Raw genomic sequence first — 19,950 nt, 5'->3', positions numbered from 1 at the left:
ATGTTATTATAATTAATATGAGTTATTATAATTAATATTAGTGTTATTATAGTTAATATGAGTTTTTTTATAATTAATATTAGTGTTATTGGTATTTAAAAAGAGAAAACAAAAAAAAATAAAAATAGACGCCCAGTATAGGGCTATACTGGGCGTCTATGAGGACCAAAAGACTATTATACCCTTGAATTAGGCTTATACTGGGAGCAAAACAGGGTTATAATGGTCTTTTGGACCCCTCGTATACGCCTAGTATAGCCCTATACTGGGCGTCTATTTTTATTTTTTATTTTTTTTCTTTTTTATATATTTAAAAAGAGAAAATAAAAATAGACGCCCAGTATAGGGCTATACTGGGCGTATACGAGGGGTCCAAAAGACCATTATAGCCCTGTTTTGCCCCCAGTATAGGCCTAATTCAAGGGTATAATGGTCTTTTGGTCCACATAGACGCCCGGTATAGCCCTATACTGGGCGTCTATTTTTATTTTTTTTTTTTTTGTTTTCTCTTTTTAAATATCAATAACACTAATATTAACTATAAAAAACTCATATTAATTATAATAACACTAATGTTAATTATAAAAAATCTCATATTAATTATAATAACACTAATATTAATTATAATAACTCATATTAATTATAATAACACTAATATTAATTATAAAAAAACTCATATTAATATCAATAACACTAATATTAATTATAAAAAACTCATATTAATTATAATAACACTCATATTAATTATAATAACTCATATTAATTATAATAACACTACTATTAATTATAAAAAAACTCATATTAATATCAATAACACTAATATTAATTATAAAAAAACTCATATTAATTATAATAACACTAATATTAATTATACGATGCCTATACGAGACCTATACGAGAATTATACTATACTATACGATACGATACAACACGATAGGCTTATACAAGACCTATACGAGACTTATACTACACTATACTATACGATATGATACGATACAACACGATAGGCTTATACAAGACCTATACGAGACTTATACTACACTATACTATACGATATGATGCGATACAACACGATACTATAGGATACGAGACCTATACGAGATTTATACTACACTTATACTATACTATACGATACGATACTATAGGTGTGATTTAGGTCCCGTTTAGGCCTATTGGCTTATACAAGACCTATAGGGGACCTATACTAGACTTATACTATACACTATACACTATACGATACGATACGAAACTATAGGATATGATACAACACCCGTATACGTCGATAGGCCTATGCAAGACCTATAAGGGACCTATACTACACTATATGATACGATAGTATCGTATTGTATCGTATAGTGTATAGTATAAGTCTCGTATAGGTCCCATATAGGTCTGTACGAGACCTATACGAGACTTATACTACAATATACGATATAATACAATACGATACGATACTATAGGATATGATACAACGCCCGTATACGTTGATAGGCCTATACAAGACCTATAAGGGACCTATACGAGACCTATACTACACTATATGTTAAAAACAATGTAATATTTCTACGATCGAATATTTTTAAAGGCCGATCTTGAAAACGGTAAAATATTTTTATAAAAAAGTAAAACTTTTCTTAAAAAACAACTCAAATTACCCCACCAAAACACCCATTTTTTTACTCAAAAAACATCACCCTCCAAAAACAATCAAATTACCCTACCAAAACATCCATTTTTCAACTAAAAAAAAACCAACGAGGGGTCATAATATTAATTATTTAAAATAAAAAAAAACTTGTTTTTGTATAAAAGTTTGCTAAAACGATTAATATTGTATAAAATGTTTGTTAAAAAAAAAAAAAAAAAAACCCTTCAAGACGCCCAGTATAGGCCTATACGAGGCATATAAGGGGCAAAGGGTCATATATGAGACCTATACGAGGGGTCCTATACGCCCAGTATAGGCCTATACGAGGCGTCTTGAAGCAGTCAAACAGAAGTGACATGAGTCAGACACTGATTTTGATGTAACCCTATACGCCTCGTATAGGTCTATACGAGGCGTCTAGGGCTTAAAAGTGTCCAAATAGGCAAACAGAGTGTCCAAATAGGTCCTGCCTTGTTTAAACTTATATCTTGATTTAAAAATGTTACAATTTTCACACTCATATTAAAAATGTACAAATGATAGTAAAAAGTTAAAATATAAAAAATATAAAAAAAAAAAAACTTTTGGGTCTCACGTAGTCACATGTGTAAAAATAATAGCAAGGGATTGGTGAAGATTCCAAGCTTAAAAGCTTGTAATTTTAAGACAATGACATGTTTTAATTTTTTTCACACTTAAAGGCGATGTAATTTAAACCAATAACAGTTATAAACCTGCAATATTAGTTGCTGCATTTTTTTTATGACAGTTTTTTATATCTAAATACCGTTTAATCTTACACTTTACAAATATTTGAACCTTCAACACTTTTGTGGAAGACAAGCATCATGTTTCTTTATTTTTAAAATGTATACAATTACAAAAATAAAAATAAAAAAATACCATGCATTTTTACGTATGTTCATCAATCTATATCTACAAATTAACCTCGATAATGTGTCACACTTTTGTGGAAGACAAGCATCATGTTTCTTTATTTTTAAAATGTATACAATTACAAAAATAAAAATAAAAAAATACCATACATTTTTACGTATGTTCATCAATCTATATCTACAAATTAACCTCGATAATGTGTCACACTTTTGTGGAAGACAAGCATCATGTTTCTTTATTTTTAAAATGTATACAATTACAAAAATAAAAATAAAAAAAATACCATACATTTTTACGTATGTTCATCAATCTATATCTACAAATTAACCTCGATAATGTGTCACAAAAAAATATAAAAATCCGTTGATTTATTGCAATGATATTGTATCATAGGATGGTCCCTCTCGTTATCATATACACACGCTAGACAATAATAGCATTATGCTTACATGGTACTTATTTATGAACAATAAATATAGTTAATTGAACTTGCTGATACATCATGTAGATTTCTAACGAAATAAGTCATAAAATAATGAATCACCATAAAATCATGTTAATTAGATCAATCTTAGACATCTTATTGTAGTTTCTTTTACGCGTCTTTCATTGTCATAGAAAGTCTTGGTACATTGACACCAGGGTTCCCTCAATTGACCAAAGAAATATCTATGGCTTTGGTCCAACAACTCTCCTTAGCTACTAAAGGCATAACACAAACCTTTTCCTTTTAGGATGAAATTGAAATTATATGGCTTGCATTTTCTTATGACAAAGCTTTGAAATAATTGCAATAGATTTTGTTTTATGTAATGCAAGTTTATTTGAGTATTTAGTTTAATTTGTTTCTACTAGCAACTAGTTAAACTTTTAAACCCTAGCTTCCTAATAACTTAGTGCATCAAAAGTTAAATGGTTAATGTCACAAAGAAAAATTCATTTGTGAGGTGATTATATATACCGGTTTGTTACTTTACTAATCTAGACAAGACAACTCATCTAGAAATTATATAGGATATTTGGGTAATTATTTATTTTTTTAAATAGGTTCATTTGGTGATCAGTTAGGGAAATAGTGTTAACCGATAATTCAACTCAAATGAATAGTAAAAAGTTAATTTTGTTTTTCTTATATAACTTCTTAACATACGATGTTTTATAAAATTCTAAGTATGCTGTTGGGAAATGCATATTATTATTTACATCTTAACATAAGTTTTTCAAAACCGAGTTGTAAATAGTAATGCACGGGTAATTGAAGCACACACATCTAAATTATTAAAACTACCTCACATTTAGTATTGTTTATAAATTGGTGCCCTTTATCCTTTTTGTTATTTTAATTTTGAATATTTCGTTACGACATGTTTATTTTTATCTGTAAAATATTGAATAAATTGTTACGACGTGTTTATTTTTATTTATAAAACTCTGAGTTCAATTCTCAACCCAAATTAGTATTTAGAAAATTATTAAGAGTTATTATAATTAATATTGAGCATGTGTTGTTTTTCTCATATCACTTTTAAGATATAATGTTTCATAAAATTCCGGGTATACCATTATGAAATGCCTATTTTTATCTACGTGACTACGTCTTAATGTATACTTTTAAGACCGATTTGTGACTAATAATGTTCAAGTAATTGAAAACACAAACGTACATATTTTTAAACCTACATCACACTAACTCTTCTTATTAATGATGATGTTTACTATTTTCATTATTTCTAATTTTGAATATATATCGTTGCAAAATTCTTATTTTTATCTATAGATTTTGAGTATGACGTTATGTTTATCTATAGAATTCTTGGTTGTGAATAGTAATGACATCAAGTTATTAAAGTACAAACATACATGTCATTAGTTGCCTCGCGGCTTAGTTTGTTCTTTATACAAAGTGACATTGTTACGATTCGAGAAAAAATTTATTCAAGTGGGTGTTAAATATAGTTAATTTTTTTTACTTTAATGAATCAAACTAATAGCGACCAAATAATATTGGTACCAGCATTGTATTTGTTTTTGTGATTTTCTTAAAATAGAGTATTCTTAGTGGTACCGTAGGCTATAACGAGTGTCGGTATGGTAATGGTGTCATGACTTACCGAGTTTGTTTTTATGGGTTTAATTGATGTAACTGATACCGTAACGAATTGGACCATTGCGAAGCGTAAAGAATCCCTCTAATTTAATTTAACTATAAATCAAATATTACTACTATCACTTAAAAAAGATAATACTTTGATATTATATATGGCATTTGCTTTTTAAAATGCATTATACTAGTGATGTATCAGAACCCATTAGTTAAGGGTAGAAAACTAAACACAATAACGAAAAAGAATATGGTCAGGAATACACCAAGTTCAACCCTTTCCTTATTTCTTTCCAAAGTAAAATGCAAAAAAAAAAAAAGAACCTTGAATGAATTCACTTACAAACACACATACATTGATGAAACAGAAAGACTGGTTTTCTTGAAAATACTACTAATATCCTTCACCTTCAGTTAAAGCTGAAGACATGTAACTTGGGGCAATAGAGGCCTCGTCTGCTGCAGTGGCTGCACCATTATTTCTAATGGATTCAAACCTTAGCCTACAAGAATAACAAGTAATCTCTAACATGGTTGAATCAATCTTTTTGGTTGCTTGTTCTCTAAGAGCCTTAGCTCTTTCTAGTTCCACTTGAGCTTGTTGTCTAATCCTCTTTGCATTCTCAAACTCCATCTCTGCTATTTCAATTTGCCTCTTTGCTTGTTGCCTAGCATCTTCTGCAAATGCTTTGTCTGCCATAGCTATCTTCATTTCTTCCTCTTGTTGCAAGCTATGTCCATTTCCAATAGAGAGATTCAAATGTGTCTGACGATTGTTGCTTTGTTCATAAAGTGATAGTGATGGTAACAGCTGAAGTTCCAAGTTGTTTTGAATGTCTAATTGGGTTTGTGAAAATTGTGAATGAGGCTGTAGATGTGGTAATCTTGAGATTGTTTGGACCGAACCAAAATTCATGTCGTTCGATGGACTTGTGCTTGATGCAGTGCGAGATGAACATGCCTGCGGGAATGCGGGTAGATCTGCATGGGTTCGCCGGACCATACATGCATCTTGGTGCTCTATGAAGCTCTCAACTCTAGAATAACACATATGAGTAAATCAAAGGTGTAAACTTTTTGTATATTATATATTCTAGCAAAAACTTAACATGATACATATCTTATAGTTTATAATTAGATAATCACTTCAAGGTTAACACAAGAAAATAAAAACTGATGAAGCTTCAAAGACATAGATTGATTAATATGATATTATAACGAATTTAACAAAAGGAATAAATCTAATTAAGATTCCTTGTGTTGTGCTAACAACAATCAAACAATTATACTAAATCTAGAGGATAAATTTTAGATTATGATGTGCTAGGTCTTTGTCTTTCTAGATTAAAGAAACAATCTCCCATCAAAGAAAACCTTCTAGCTATTAATGAATGTATTCATTGATATTAATCTTTTGGAAAAAAAAAAATCACAGATACTATATACTGCTAAAATGCAAACTGCTCATATTAAGGATACACTTGAAAAGAATATGAAATTACATAAATTAAACAGAATAATTGAATGTTTTCAGAGAACCATTATGGAATTTTTGTATCTGACTGAATGGTGCTGAAATTTATGTCTGAGCAGGAAACATAAATGGTCATGATGAAAGGTCACATCTTTTAGTCTGATCGAGAAAGAGAGAGAGAGAAAGCAGTAAGATGCCCAGAAAATATCAAATCAATAAGGTGAAAGATTGCACAAAAACATAAAGTGAAGTTACCTGGAAAACACTCGACCACAGTCACAAGAATGGCCTCTAGTACCACATGTTTTAAGATGAGCTTTATAATCAGATTGAACAGCGTAACCCTTAGAGCACTTGTCACAAACCCACTGTTTATTATTGCTGTGTTTCCTTCTAAAGTGCTTCTTGATCCCAACCAAATCACCAAGTGCATGACACGGGTCATGGTGGAGGCAACTCGGTTCCGGGCACACGAAAACCCTCTTTTTTATCTCCGGAGTTTCCCTTTTTAACAACTTCCATGGTACCTTGTGACGTCTCCTGTGCATCTGTAGGTTTTGATCCCTCTGAAACCCTTGGTTACAGATCTCGCATACGTATTGATCCGACTCGAGCAAGGTCTTCGGGGACAACGACACGACTTCCGCATCCGGATCTGCGATTATAAACATGTTTAGGATTCAACTATCTATAATTTAATAAAAGTTGATCGATATAGATATCTATGAATAGATATTTGTCTCGAAAATACAGATATCCCAGCTACCGGATATATCTGTATACTACATAGATATCCGATATGTGGGATATCAGTATTATATATGAATATTTGATCAACAAGTGTGAATTCACTTAGGTTACCTGGAGTACCAGCAGGGCGTCTTTTCCTTTTGTTAGGAAGGCCATTATCTGGAGAAGGGAAGAGATCAGACGAAGACGAAGGGCCTGGACCGGGGCCGGATGCTGTAGTGAAGTGGTGGTGATGGTGGTGGTTGTCTAACATGTGGGTAGATTTATGTAGTGGACTTTTGTGGATGTCTTACAGATGAAGTTCTTAATAATCTATGATCAAGAATCCTTTTTATTCTGTACAGATGTTGAACTCACCATACTTGGTTGCTTGAATATATTAACCTAAAAAGCAATTTGCTTTGCAAAATCAGGTTTCTTTTGAGCTTTAAAACCTTTTAGCTTTTTAAATGAGCTTTCTTTGCTTTTCCCTCATTGACCCCCCACCTTGAGCAGGTAAGGTTGAGCAAAGTCTTCTATATAAAGCTTGTAAACAGTGTGTGGTGTGTGTGTGTGTGAGAGAGAGAGAGAGAGAGAGAGAGAGGATGCAGTACATGAATGTGGGGTTTAAGATTAGATGGAGAAGGATAGAAGCGAGTGGGGCATAATCCAATCACATGACATGAAATTGAGCCCACAACAAAGCAAACAGGCAGAGGAAATTAACCAAAAAACATCCCCACCACATGAGAAAAAACAAAGAAAATCAGTCATTATTTTATATCATCTTTTTCCCTTTAATCATAATGATGAAGAAAATGCAATATCTGAATGCATAAATGCAAACCCAGAAACCCCTTTACACGTGACCTTCCATTCTCACTCACGCGACCTCACTGTAAAGTTGAGAAAAGGTAAAAACAAGAATTTTTGGAGGAAAGGTGATTCCTTTGACGAAAAGTACTGTTACAAAGTTAAAACATGATTGAGTCTAATGTATATAGTAGCTAGTGCTACTCATAGATGGTGAAGAAAGTAATGTATGTAAGGTCAGCTTTTACTCTTTTATCAAACTCTATAATTAGCCAGGGTTTCATGGGTTAAACTTGGGATCATTTACGTCACTAACTAAACCAAAATTCTGATAAGATGCTAAAAGTGTCCATAATTCACCTTTAGTATTGGAGCCATCCTGTATTTATCTTTATAAAGTGTTCCTTTAACACTATAGTTTGTAATGGGACAAAATGATTCCATTCTTTCTCAAGGTAGCATAGAATTTTAGACTCTCATCCTTTCTCTAAATGAGTTCTAGCAAAAGAAGTCTATTTCTTTTTATTCTTTTGGAGGTGATGAGAGCACTACAATGCCAAACAGTCTATTTATAATACATAGGGTTACCAACTTATAAAACAAGAAAACATTAATATACAAACTTTCTAAACTGCCCAATACGGTTTAGACTAGGGTCGGATGTCTTAGCCTTCTTTCTGAAAGCTTATATATCGCCCAACATGTGCAACATATATTTGGAAAACACAGGATTCCATGTAATCTAAGCAGACAAAATACTTTTAGAAAGGAAAGAGATGAGTCTAGACGTGCCATTCTATCTTGTTAAAGGTTCCCTAGGAATAAATCCCACTATATAGCCTCATAGACTTTCGTTAACCATCGAGGTTTAAGGGTGGGAAGGGCACCCACGGGTACCCCGTCGGGCACTATTTCAAGGTACTACTGCGTACCTAGGGGAGGCTTAGATGGTGCGCGAGAAGGACTTCCACACAGGATCCGTGATTTCGAGGGCATATGTTTTAAAAAAAATCCGATATATACATGTTATTTTTTTTAAATAGTAGACTCATACCAATTTCAAGTAAGGCTCGTTTACAAATCATTTTTTTATGGTTTAGACTTTAAAATTTAGCCCACTAGGTTAATTGAGCCCATTACTAATTGAAAACGAAGTCTTAGATAATATAAATTGTGAAGAATTGATCCACCAATTTGTTATGAAGAATGCAAGGAGAGCTGCACAAATCATTGGTTAGCTATTAGCTTATTAGTTATTACGGTATGTAACTCATTCGAATACTATAATTTTCTCATTTTTCGTAATTGCATTGTTTATCGTTAAGACATAAGGGTACATTTTTCGAGCTCGAACAGGGTACATGAGTTCTTAGAGATGCCATTGTACGTACCCATTAAAACATTATGAAAATGAGGTGGGCTCCTATTTAAAATACGTGTGTATATATATATATATACATACATATATATATATATATATATATATATATATATATAGGGTTAGGTTTATTTCTTAAATCTAAATAATTACAGAACTTTCAGAAATACTAACAAACAATCTTTAAATACTTTCTATATATATATATATATATATATATATATATATATATATATATATATATATAAGATAAGAATCCATTAGGAACCACCCTTTATTGCGATAATCAGTGTGAATACAACCAAAAATACCAAATAAAATTAAAAACACACAAAATAATTTTTTATTAAAAATCGCTAATTTTCATCACTAAAAAAACATTGAACAAAAGTACCACTGCACATGTGCATACGCATGCACACGTGCATATGCACAAGTCGGTACTGTTCATTTTTTTAGTGACGAAATTTAGCGATTTTTAATTAAAAAAATTGAACAACACTACCAATGCACATAGCGGTACTGTTGTTCAAGTTTTTTAGTGACGAAAATTACCAATTTTTAATTAAAAAAAAACTTTTAGCATTTAGTTGTAGGTTTAGTTTTATAGTTTACTTTTTAGCATTTAGCTTGGGTGGGGTGGATGGGAGGGTTTAGATTTTTGGAGGTGAGGGGTTAGGTTTCGTTAGGTGTTTTTTTTTTTGGGTTTTTTTAGGTTTTTTGGGTGGGAGGTGGTTTTAGATTTTTTGGAAGGTGGGGGTTAGTTTTTTTTAGGTTTTGTGTGGGAGGGGGTGGGGGAGGGTTAGGTTTTTTGGGGGTTTTTTGGTGAGATATTATTATTATTATTATTTTAGGGTGGTGGTGAAGGTGTTTCGGTTTTTGGGTTGTGATGGGGTGGGGTGGGTGTGTGTTTAGGTTTTGGGTGGTGGTGGGGTGGGTTTGTTTTGTTGTGTTCACATTGATTCTTGCAATAAGGGTGGTTCTCACATTAACCTTACCTATATATATAGGGTTCTTCGTCATTTACTTTATATATTTTTATGATTACGTATATGTTAAGAGTACTTTTATTATTTTTATGAGCAATTTTATGATTACATATATGTAAACTAGTTTTTTTACATATATATAATTAGTTATTAGACATGTGTATAATTTAGTTGTTACACAGATTAATATGTATGTAATTATAAAAATAGATATCATGAATGATAAAGTGCCCTAAATAATATATATATATATATATATATATATATAGGAAAAGGTTTAAATGAGAACGCTAAATATTGTGAGAACAAATGAAAAAATCGCGAGAACTTGGTCAAAAACAATTCAAATTCAAAAAAAAATTCTACAGTTATTATTATTATTCGAATACAATGTTAGAAATTTAATTTACACGTTTAAATTCGTAAATAAAGAAAATTTACACATGTGTAAGTTTGCCATTTACACATGTGTAAATCTGTTATATTTACACATGTGTAAAAAATCTAGAAAGAGTGATTTTGAAAGAAGAAATGAATTATTGATGTTGTAAATTCTTTTTTTGATGTTGTATCTTAATTATTGGTTCGCAATATATAATGAGTGTATATTAGGAGTTCTGAAAGTTTTAAATTATTTAGACTTCTGAAATACACTCAACCATATATATATATATATATATATATATATATATATATATATATATATATATATAGGGTAGGGCTAGATAGAAAACCCTATCTATATAAAAAACCCTAGAAAACCCAACCTCCCGACATTTTTTTTTTGAAAAAAAATAACACATGTAATATACATGTTTTTAAGAGTTTTGGGCCAAAAAAAATCAAAAAAGCGCCGAAGGGATAATTTAAAAAAAAATTTCAGCAACTTTCAGCATTTTTGTCTAACACATGTTAGGCACTGAATTTTGTTTATTTTTTTAAAAAAAATCCCTTCTGCGCTTTTTTGTTTTTTTTGGCCCAAAACACTCTAAAACATGTATATTACATGTGTAATTTTTTTCAAAAAAAAATGTCGGGAGGTTGGGTAAAAATGAGGGGAGATTTGGGTTTCCAGAGTTTTCTAAGAATTTGAGGGTTTTTTGTCTAGCATTACCCTATATATATATATATATATATATATATATATATATATATATATATATATATATATATAGGGATGGGGTAAAATAGGAACCACCTTTAGATACGAGAACCGTAGGAACCATTATCTACCCTAGATCTCTGATGTATGAGTGGTTGAGATTGAATTTTTTAAGTTTAATTTGTTTTGTAGTAATTTTATTGATTAAAAATGAATAAATAGTACAAGAAGGGTATTTTGTAAAATTTCACTTGTGTAATATTTATGTCAACTTGTCAAACTTACAATCAGACATCATAGACTACATCACTCTTCATGTCAACATTAACTACGTTTATCTATTTAAAAAAGGAACTAATTATAACACATGATTTGTTTATACAAAAAAATTACACTACGTGTATAAAAAGTAAACGTCTTTAATCTCTTATGTTGATATTCATTTTTTGTTCGTTATCCTTGTCATTTGAACATAAAAGCCCCAACACCTACGAAAATCAAAGAAAAAAACATAGCGTTTACATTCCACAAACGTTTAAAGGAGCTAGGGCCAGCGATCAGAGGCGTAAAAGATCATTTTTTTATAGTGTGTAATAAAAAACATTTTTTTTACATTCAATAACATGCACGATTTTTTTTACATTCGACACCATGCGCGAATTTTTTTTATATTCGACAACGTACGAGAAACAATTTTTCAAACGTATGTTGAAACTAAACATTTATGCATGTCATTTTTACATACGTTTAAAAAAATAAATTTACGCGTGACATTTAGAGGAGCTCAGATCGACGATCAGGGGCGTAAAATTTTTTTTTTCATTCGACACCGTGCGCAAAAATAATATTTTACATTCGACAACTTACGTAAAAATGATTTTTAAACGTACATAAAAACTATTTTACGCCTTCCGTTTGTACATAGTTTGAAAAGTAGATTTACGCGTGACGTTTAGAGAAAGCTCGGGTCGGCGATCATGGGCATAAAAAACGTTTTTTACCCACGCTATTAAAACATTTTTTTATTTATTATTTTACATAGTGGTGTTCTCATACTCAGTTCGAGTAAATGTTTACGCATGTTGTCGAATGTTTTTTTTAAAGTTGTAGTGCAAGTCATCAAACGTTAACGAATGAAATAGAAATTCTCTATAAACATATAAGAAAAATATAGCTTACATTTTATAAAGAATATTATGTCAGAATTAGCGGTAGAGTAAAAAGTAACAGATATCATTTTCGATGATCTTGTATTTTCTAATAAACATATAAGAAAAATATAGCTTACATTTTATAAAGAACATTATGTCATAATTAGGGAAAATAGAGCAAAAAGAAATAGATATCATTTTTGATATTTTGTATTTTCTAAATTACGTAATACTTTTGGTGTTTGAATTTAAAAACTAAGATATCTTTTCCCGATTTTACATTTAAAAGGTATAAAAGAGATGAAAGGAGAGAAATAATGAAGAGTGATGTGTTTTAGAGATAAGAGAAAGGGGATGTGACATTGTGAGAAAAAGACTAAAATACCCTTTTGAATTTGTAGGATCGAGAATCGATCTAAACGAGTCTATCAGAAGAGTCCTAATCCATATCAAAGGCGGAAACAATGATACAGACTTGAATACAGCTTGATTTCCTCTTTAATTGTCTTATATATTGATATAACACTGTTACAGATCGAATGACACGTCGGCAACAGTTCGGTACTGGAATCAGAAAACGTTACAAATGAATCAGCACATCAGGTATTTATAGGAGTGGGTATTTCGCACGAAATAAGCAATAACCATTTCGTGCGAAATGACTTCACACCAACATTTCTCGTTTTACGTGCCCTGATCTAACTAAACGAATACAAGACTCGATACAAGACGAAGTCGACAGACATATGCACCAACAGACTCCCCCTTGGATGTTGACGAAGTCTTCGGTGTCGAGTTTTCACAGTCTTCAGTCTTTATCAGTCTTTGTGCTCTTCCAACGTATTTAACAATGTAAGCATCCTCAATCTCTATCTCTTCTTCTCTCATCAACTAATCTTCCCCTTGGATGTTGATCTCGGTATCTCAATCTGTTTCTTCACATTCTCTTGATCAGATCTCTTAATTCCTTAAGTTCATCAGCATCAGCATTTAGCGTGAACCTCAGAAATCGAATCTGGCTTTTGCATCTTCAGACTCCCTATTGCTAGCAAACTCCCCCTTGAGTTGTACTGGGATTGAAGTCTTACTTTCACATGTTCACAGGTTTAGGATCGATTCCTGGCTCTATACTGCATCTACTTAGGATTCGAAACCTGGCTTACCTGCACATCCTCTACCCAAAACATAAGTTTCACAATAGATAAGATATAACAAATTTAGAATCCTTGTAAACCACTTGTAATCAAAACCTTTCAATTTGGTTTCAATTTAAAGAACCATAAAATCTTTTCAAAATCAAATTTCATTTTAATCAAACTTTTCCAAACAATTTGTTCATCATGTTCAGCACATGGAATTTTGAAAATCCACTTTTCATCATCAGTTGTCGAAAATCTTTTTGAATTTTTGATTTAATGAAAATCAGTAAAGAAATATTTACAGACAATATTTTTGTGAGTTTGTGTAAGAGGATCATATCAGTTATGAGACAGATCACTAACACCGTTAAGCTTTAAACATTTTAAGTTCTAAACGATTCACTTAGATTGTCAGTATACTGATCCACTTAAATTTTCACACAAAGTTCAACTGTTCCGAGATACGAGATTAGTGTTTTAAGCACTTAAACTTATTCGCGTGTACCACCTCAGAATATACTCCCGTGTCCAGACTTCTATATTCAGTCTTACAGGTGAATGTACACTAATGATATCTGTAAGGGGTAAATGCAAGGCCATGAGAGCTCAGGTTAGAACTTCCGTTCGTACAGAGAGATGATGGCTCGTCTTTAGGTGTGTCCCATTTGGGGATCTTTTTTTCAACAGCACATGATTAGCATTTTACAATGTTTCATCATTTTTATGCTGAGGGAGAGCTTTAAAGATTAAAGCAATGCAAAGCATTATACGAGGACTAGGCTATTGCTTCCGCAAAATCAGAAGTCCAGGTATAATACCCCAGATATCACCACGCACAAAGACCTAGTATGTCATAAATAGAAAATCTTTCAAACAAGATTTCGGGGGTTACCCATATACCCGAGAGATGTTCCCCACGAGATAAGTAAGTATAGACTTTTAGGTTTATATCTCGAAAACAAATCTACTGAATGTATAAAAACCTACTGGCACATCTTCAGTGAGATCGTTTATCACATTTGACTTTACAATTCTTTAGCGTACTGTGGTAGTCCACTGATGTACTATCATTTCCTCTTTTTCACAACAAAACTCATTTTGAATTTTTCTAATGTTTTTGGATTTTCTGAATTACACTTACTCCCCCTAAAATTCAAAACTATTTAAAGAAAATTTTGAAAAACAAACTATACAAGTAAATTGACAACTGTTGTGAATTGCTTCAATTCGTGTAAGACCCTAATACGTATTTGACTAAAAGTCGCAGCGGAAGTTCAAGCCATAAACTTTCTTTCATTATAAACACCTTAACTTATTTAAAAATTAACTTTAACATAACCCTTTCACATAAATCCATCAATCGACTTATTTACTAAGTAAAAACATAGCTTATGTTTACTACATTATATACATCAACGTTCCCGTACAATCTCACTAGTGACTCGATCCTCGATCTCTATTCCGTGATGATCCTCATGACTCGTACTACCTGCGCTCACCACATAAAATTCATAACATTAGTACGCATTATAAACATACAAGATTTATTCACGTTTACTTTCTGTTCCGTTAACTCTTTACATCCCAGCTTCCCATCTGATCGTACAATCCGTGGTGAGACTTTCTCATTGTACCTGCGTTACACTTCGTTCACAAGGCACACTATTATTATCGTCAATACTCAATTTCATTGAATACATGCGTATATACTTTCATACATACTTACATATATGCATCCGTTCCCACATAACTACTTACAAACCTACGTACCTACATTCTTACGTACGTTCCTACATACGTGCATACCTACATACATACATGCATACATGTCTACATACATACCTATTACATGCCTTCTCACAACCCTACATACGTGCACACATTCGTACATACTCACTTGGATATATATATACACATACACATACTACCTACATACACACCTACATACATACATACATACATTCATTCATACATACCACTTATATTCACACATACATACATACCTACCTTCATTCATACATACCACTTATATTCACACATACATACATACATACCTTCATACGTATCTACTTAAGGAAATTCTTAACTGAGAATCCCACGTTTAGGTACCATATTACTACATATTCTTTAGGATCCCACATTTAGGTACCATATTACTACATATTCTTTAGGATCCCACATTTAGGTACCTTATTGCTACATATTCTTTAGGATCCCACATTTAGGTACCATATTACTATATATTCCTTAGGATCCCACATTTAGGTACCTTATTGCTACATATTCTTTAGGATCCCACATTTAGGTACCTTATTGCTACATATTCTTTAGGATCCCGCATTTAGGTACCATATTACTATATATTCCTTAGGATCCCACATTTAGGTACCTTATTGCTACATATTCTTTAGGATCCCACATTTAGGTACCTTATTGCTACATATTCTTTAGGATCCCGCATTTAGGTACCATATTACTATATATTCCTTAGGATCCCACATTTAGGTACCTTATTGCTACATATTCTTTAGGATCCCACATTTAGGTACCATATTACTATATATTCCTTAGGATCCCACATTTAGGTACCTTATTGCTACATATTCTTTAGGATCCCACATTTAGGTACCTTATTGCTACATATTCTTTAGGATCCCGCATTAAGGTACCATATTACTATATATTCCTTAGGATCCCACATTTAGGTACCTTATTGCTACATATTCTTTAGGATCCCACATTTAGGTACCATATTACTATATATTCCTTAGGATCCCACATTTAGGTACCTTATTGCTACATATTCTTTAGGATCCCACATTTAGGTACCATATTACTATATATTCCTTAGGATCCCACATTTAGGTACCTTATTGCTACATATTCTTTAGGATCCCACATTTAGTTTATTATTATTTATTGTGTCTTTTATCTTTGGGGTGTTACACGTCATGGGTATTCGTGCATAAAAAGGTCTACGACATACAAAACCCTATACTTCTCACTTTCATACTTGACCAAAACATTACACCAATCGATTAGCTTGTTTCTAAACTACTTTTAATATCGTTAGCCCAATTTACCCTTCAAGGGCGTTTTTGTCAACTTTGTTCCATCCTTTACTATAAAGGGCTTCCTTAAACATTTGACTACTCCCATGACTTAACTACAACTCTAATCGCACATACCTGGCTCGGATCAAAGCTAAGACCCGTTTTGATACTTCGTGCACTAATTGACTAAGTAATAGCAACATAATCCCTTTCGCTAATCATCCTGTGAATGCATAATACTTGACAAACAATTCATTAGTCAATATTGCGAAATGGTAATGTCTTCACCGATTTCATACAACCAAAACCATATCAAATTTCATTCATCATCATGCTCAATTAACTAACACTACATTACTTAAACAAAATAAGAAGTGATTACGGAAATCACTTACCTCGTGCATCCATGTTCGTAACCGCTTCCTTGCCTCATTTCGACCCGTTAGCCTTTCATGCTTGGTCCATGCTAGTGTGGTTCCTATCCTTTCATGTCGTCATGCCATAATAATGTTAGTACTCATGCTTATTCATATTAATACACATTTTCCAGCTCTTATCTACATTGACTTTCACTAACACGCATACGACATAAATTGTCAACCACATTGTTCAGTTAGTCAACCTAACGTAATTCATAACATCATCATTTACTAGCATGGTCATATATTATATATTTAGTACACATTCACTTCTTGATTGAAATTAAGTGATTAATAAAAACACATGGGGAGCATCGCCCGTTCAAGCACAACGTACAAGCTTCTAATGCATAATCTTGATCATCACATACATTCAACCCGAATTCTCTTTATGAATTTCCTTTAAGGCACATTATTCAAGTTAGTCTACTACCGACCTCGTCATTCCCCAATTCATTCATAAATGTCAAGCCCTTTGATAAAATTCTCATATCCTAATATCACTTGGGCATTTCATCAAACACTTGGTGTGCATGCCATCACTTAAGCCTATAGTACAAGTATTTTATGCATACTCTTCCTAGTTCATAACATAGATCATCAATTTCAACTAGAATCATATAACTTTTATGCCATTATCTAACAATAATTCATCATACCCACATAATACATCATTCTTTCAACAAGAATTAAACATAAATGGTGATTCAAGTCATCATCCTCACCATAACAAACGGGTTTCGCATCTAAACTTCAAATTAACACAAATCTTACATAACCCATGTTCTATATGATGTTTCTAACCCTTATACATAATCAATTTCATATTATCTCACGGATTAGAGCATAACCCACTTCACCCATGATCACCAATCTTAAATTTAAAACATACCTTATGATCTCCTCATGTTGGTGATCATTAATCCATGCTCGGTTATAGATTTAAGCATCATTTAGCCCTTCAATTTGGATGATCTTTCATGTTTAGGGTTTGGAGTTCTTGAGAGCTCCTGAAGCTTCACGAACACACACGTATGTGTGTTTGTGTGTGTGTGTTGATCTTTTAATTAGTGAACAACTTTCATTTGTTTCCACTTTAGCCCCTCAGGTTTTCCTTTAAAACATAAATGACACTACCTTTCATTACTTAATACTTTTGACCATACCCTTAACTATGTTAAATAGCCTAGTTATTTATTTCATGACGTGTCATAAAGGAACATCCGACAAATATTAACATTCAGATTTTGGGGCGTTACAAGTCTACCACCCTTAATTGAGGTTTCGTCCCCGAAACCTTTCTTACCTTTATTTAACACTAATTATTCCTTCTCTACATACACTCGACACAACCACGAGCTCATCACAATGACTATCATTCAATTTCAAAAACATTCCTATTAATGTTTCTTTCATGTTTATTTCATTATTCATATCATTGACTTCTCCCTAACAATTCCATACCTTCCTTATCATAATTTCGCATATCATTTTCATTTCCTTGGTCTGACAACCACGGTTCAATATACATACTTCTTTGACTTGTAATCACACACACCTATGTGCTTAACTCTAACGTGATCATCCTTCTACGTTTTCTACAATTACTTGTACCATGCATACCTTTACGTTACTTTCTAACCATCTTTTTCATTTCACTTTACAATTATTCTCACTTCGTGCATTATTTAGTTTACATATGTATGTGTATCATGTAGTTCATCTTACGGGAATTTAACCATTACCCGAAATCTATACATACTCATATATGCTTAACTTTAACGTTAACCTTATTCTACCTTTTCTACATTTACGTATACCTTGCATACCTTTATAGTATCTTTAAATCATTCCGTTCATTTCACATTACTATCGCTTTCACTTCATGCATTACTTAATTCACGTGTATAGACAGTTCATATCTCTCCAATCATGAGTTAGACATTTTACTAACCTCTTTTTCATTTCCCAACCACGATCCGCAACCCTGATCGATCATCTTCTCCTCGTGCACTAGCCGTACAGGCCAAGTTTCATTCCTTCGTGTTATGAGCTTCCGCTCGTGCACGTCCTTTCACCAATACGATTGGTTTCATCGCATCAATAGTTCTAACATTATCATCAACAACATCGGATGTTAGCATATGTCATTCAAACATTCATAACACTAGGTGATTACACACCTATAATTCTGTTACATATTTCCTGCGTACATGCTATAACATATCTTACATTCCATTTCTTACACGCAATTCTTTCATTTTAGTTACTTATTTCGTCAACCTTTGCAGTTTGACCTTTTAAGGTTAAACTGAATTTTCTTACTTATCATAGATGCATTGAAGTACACATTCGTGCTTCCTTCCATTCATGCTTACTTACAAAGACATTCATTACATCGTTTTAGTATTCTTAACAAACTTACCCTTTTTGTTCATACTTAAACCATTGTCTGGGTCATAGCCCGTCATTCATTCTGACTTCTAAGAGTCGATTTCTAACACATTTAACACATACCTTGTTCAAAACTTCCTTCTTTCGTTTTATAACTTAGGTCTGCATGCTCATTACGATCATTCTTTTGTTTCTTTACTTTACATTTGCCCATATGACTCATTTAACACAATCACGGTCAGACTATCGACACTTCTTATGTAGACTAGTTTCGTCTTTTATACCTTAAATATGTTTCGCGGATTCGAATGCATTATTCATACCTTTCGTACCTTCTATGTTTTGAATCCGTCTTGCGGATTCAAACATTGCATTCGCATCTTTCATTCTTTGAATCCGTCTCGCGGATTCAAACATTTCATTCATACATTGCTGATCCGTACTGTCTTACGGATTCAACATTCTTCATTCTTATCACTCATACTTTTCACTCTTACATAGTACTCTCAATTTCCCGAGAGTCTTACTACCCATTTCACCGCACGCCCACCTGTTACCCAGTTCTACCGGACACACCTGCGATAATTACCACGGTCTCACGAACGTCATATGCTTCTTGCGTACTGGCCAGGTGCGCAATCCACATACTAGTTCGTGCCTTCG

General features: G+C 32.5%; 1 protein-coding gene across 1 annotated transcript; it reads right to left on the bottom strand.

Annotated features, from left to right (window-relative positions):
• Window positions 1–4,858: 4,858 nt before the first annotated feature.
• LOC110894619 (zinc finger protein SHOOT GRAVITROPISM 5) lies at window positions 4,859–7,435 on the bottom strand. Its single transcript, XM_022141837.2, has 3 exons — window positions 6,982–7,435; window positions 6,376–6,775; window positions 4,859–5,683 (listed from the first exon to the last, which is right to left on the bottom strand). The coding sequence occupies exons 1-3, from the start codon at window positions 7,121–7,123 to the stop codon at window positions 5,041–5,043; spliced, it is 1,185 nt and encodes a 394-aa protein (XP_021997529.1). The 5' UTR covers window positions 7,124–7,435; the 3' UTR covers window positions 4,859–5,040.
• Between the last annotated feature and the right edge of the window lie 12,515 nt (window positions 7,436–19,950).

Source organism: Helianthus annuus, chromosome 12, assembly GCF_002127325.2.
Source record: "Helianthus annuus cultivar XRQ/B chromosome 12, HanXRQr2.0-SUNRISE, whole genome shotgun sequence".
Classification (NCBI taxonomy): domain Eukaryota; kingdom Viridiplantae; phylum Streptophyta; class Magnoliopsida; order Asterales; family Asteraceae; genus Helianthus; species Helianthus annuus.
The sequence above is the reverse complement of the archived record's forward strand: the minus strand, read 5'-3'. Positions and strand labels throughout refer to the sequence as shown.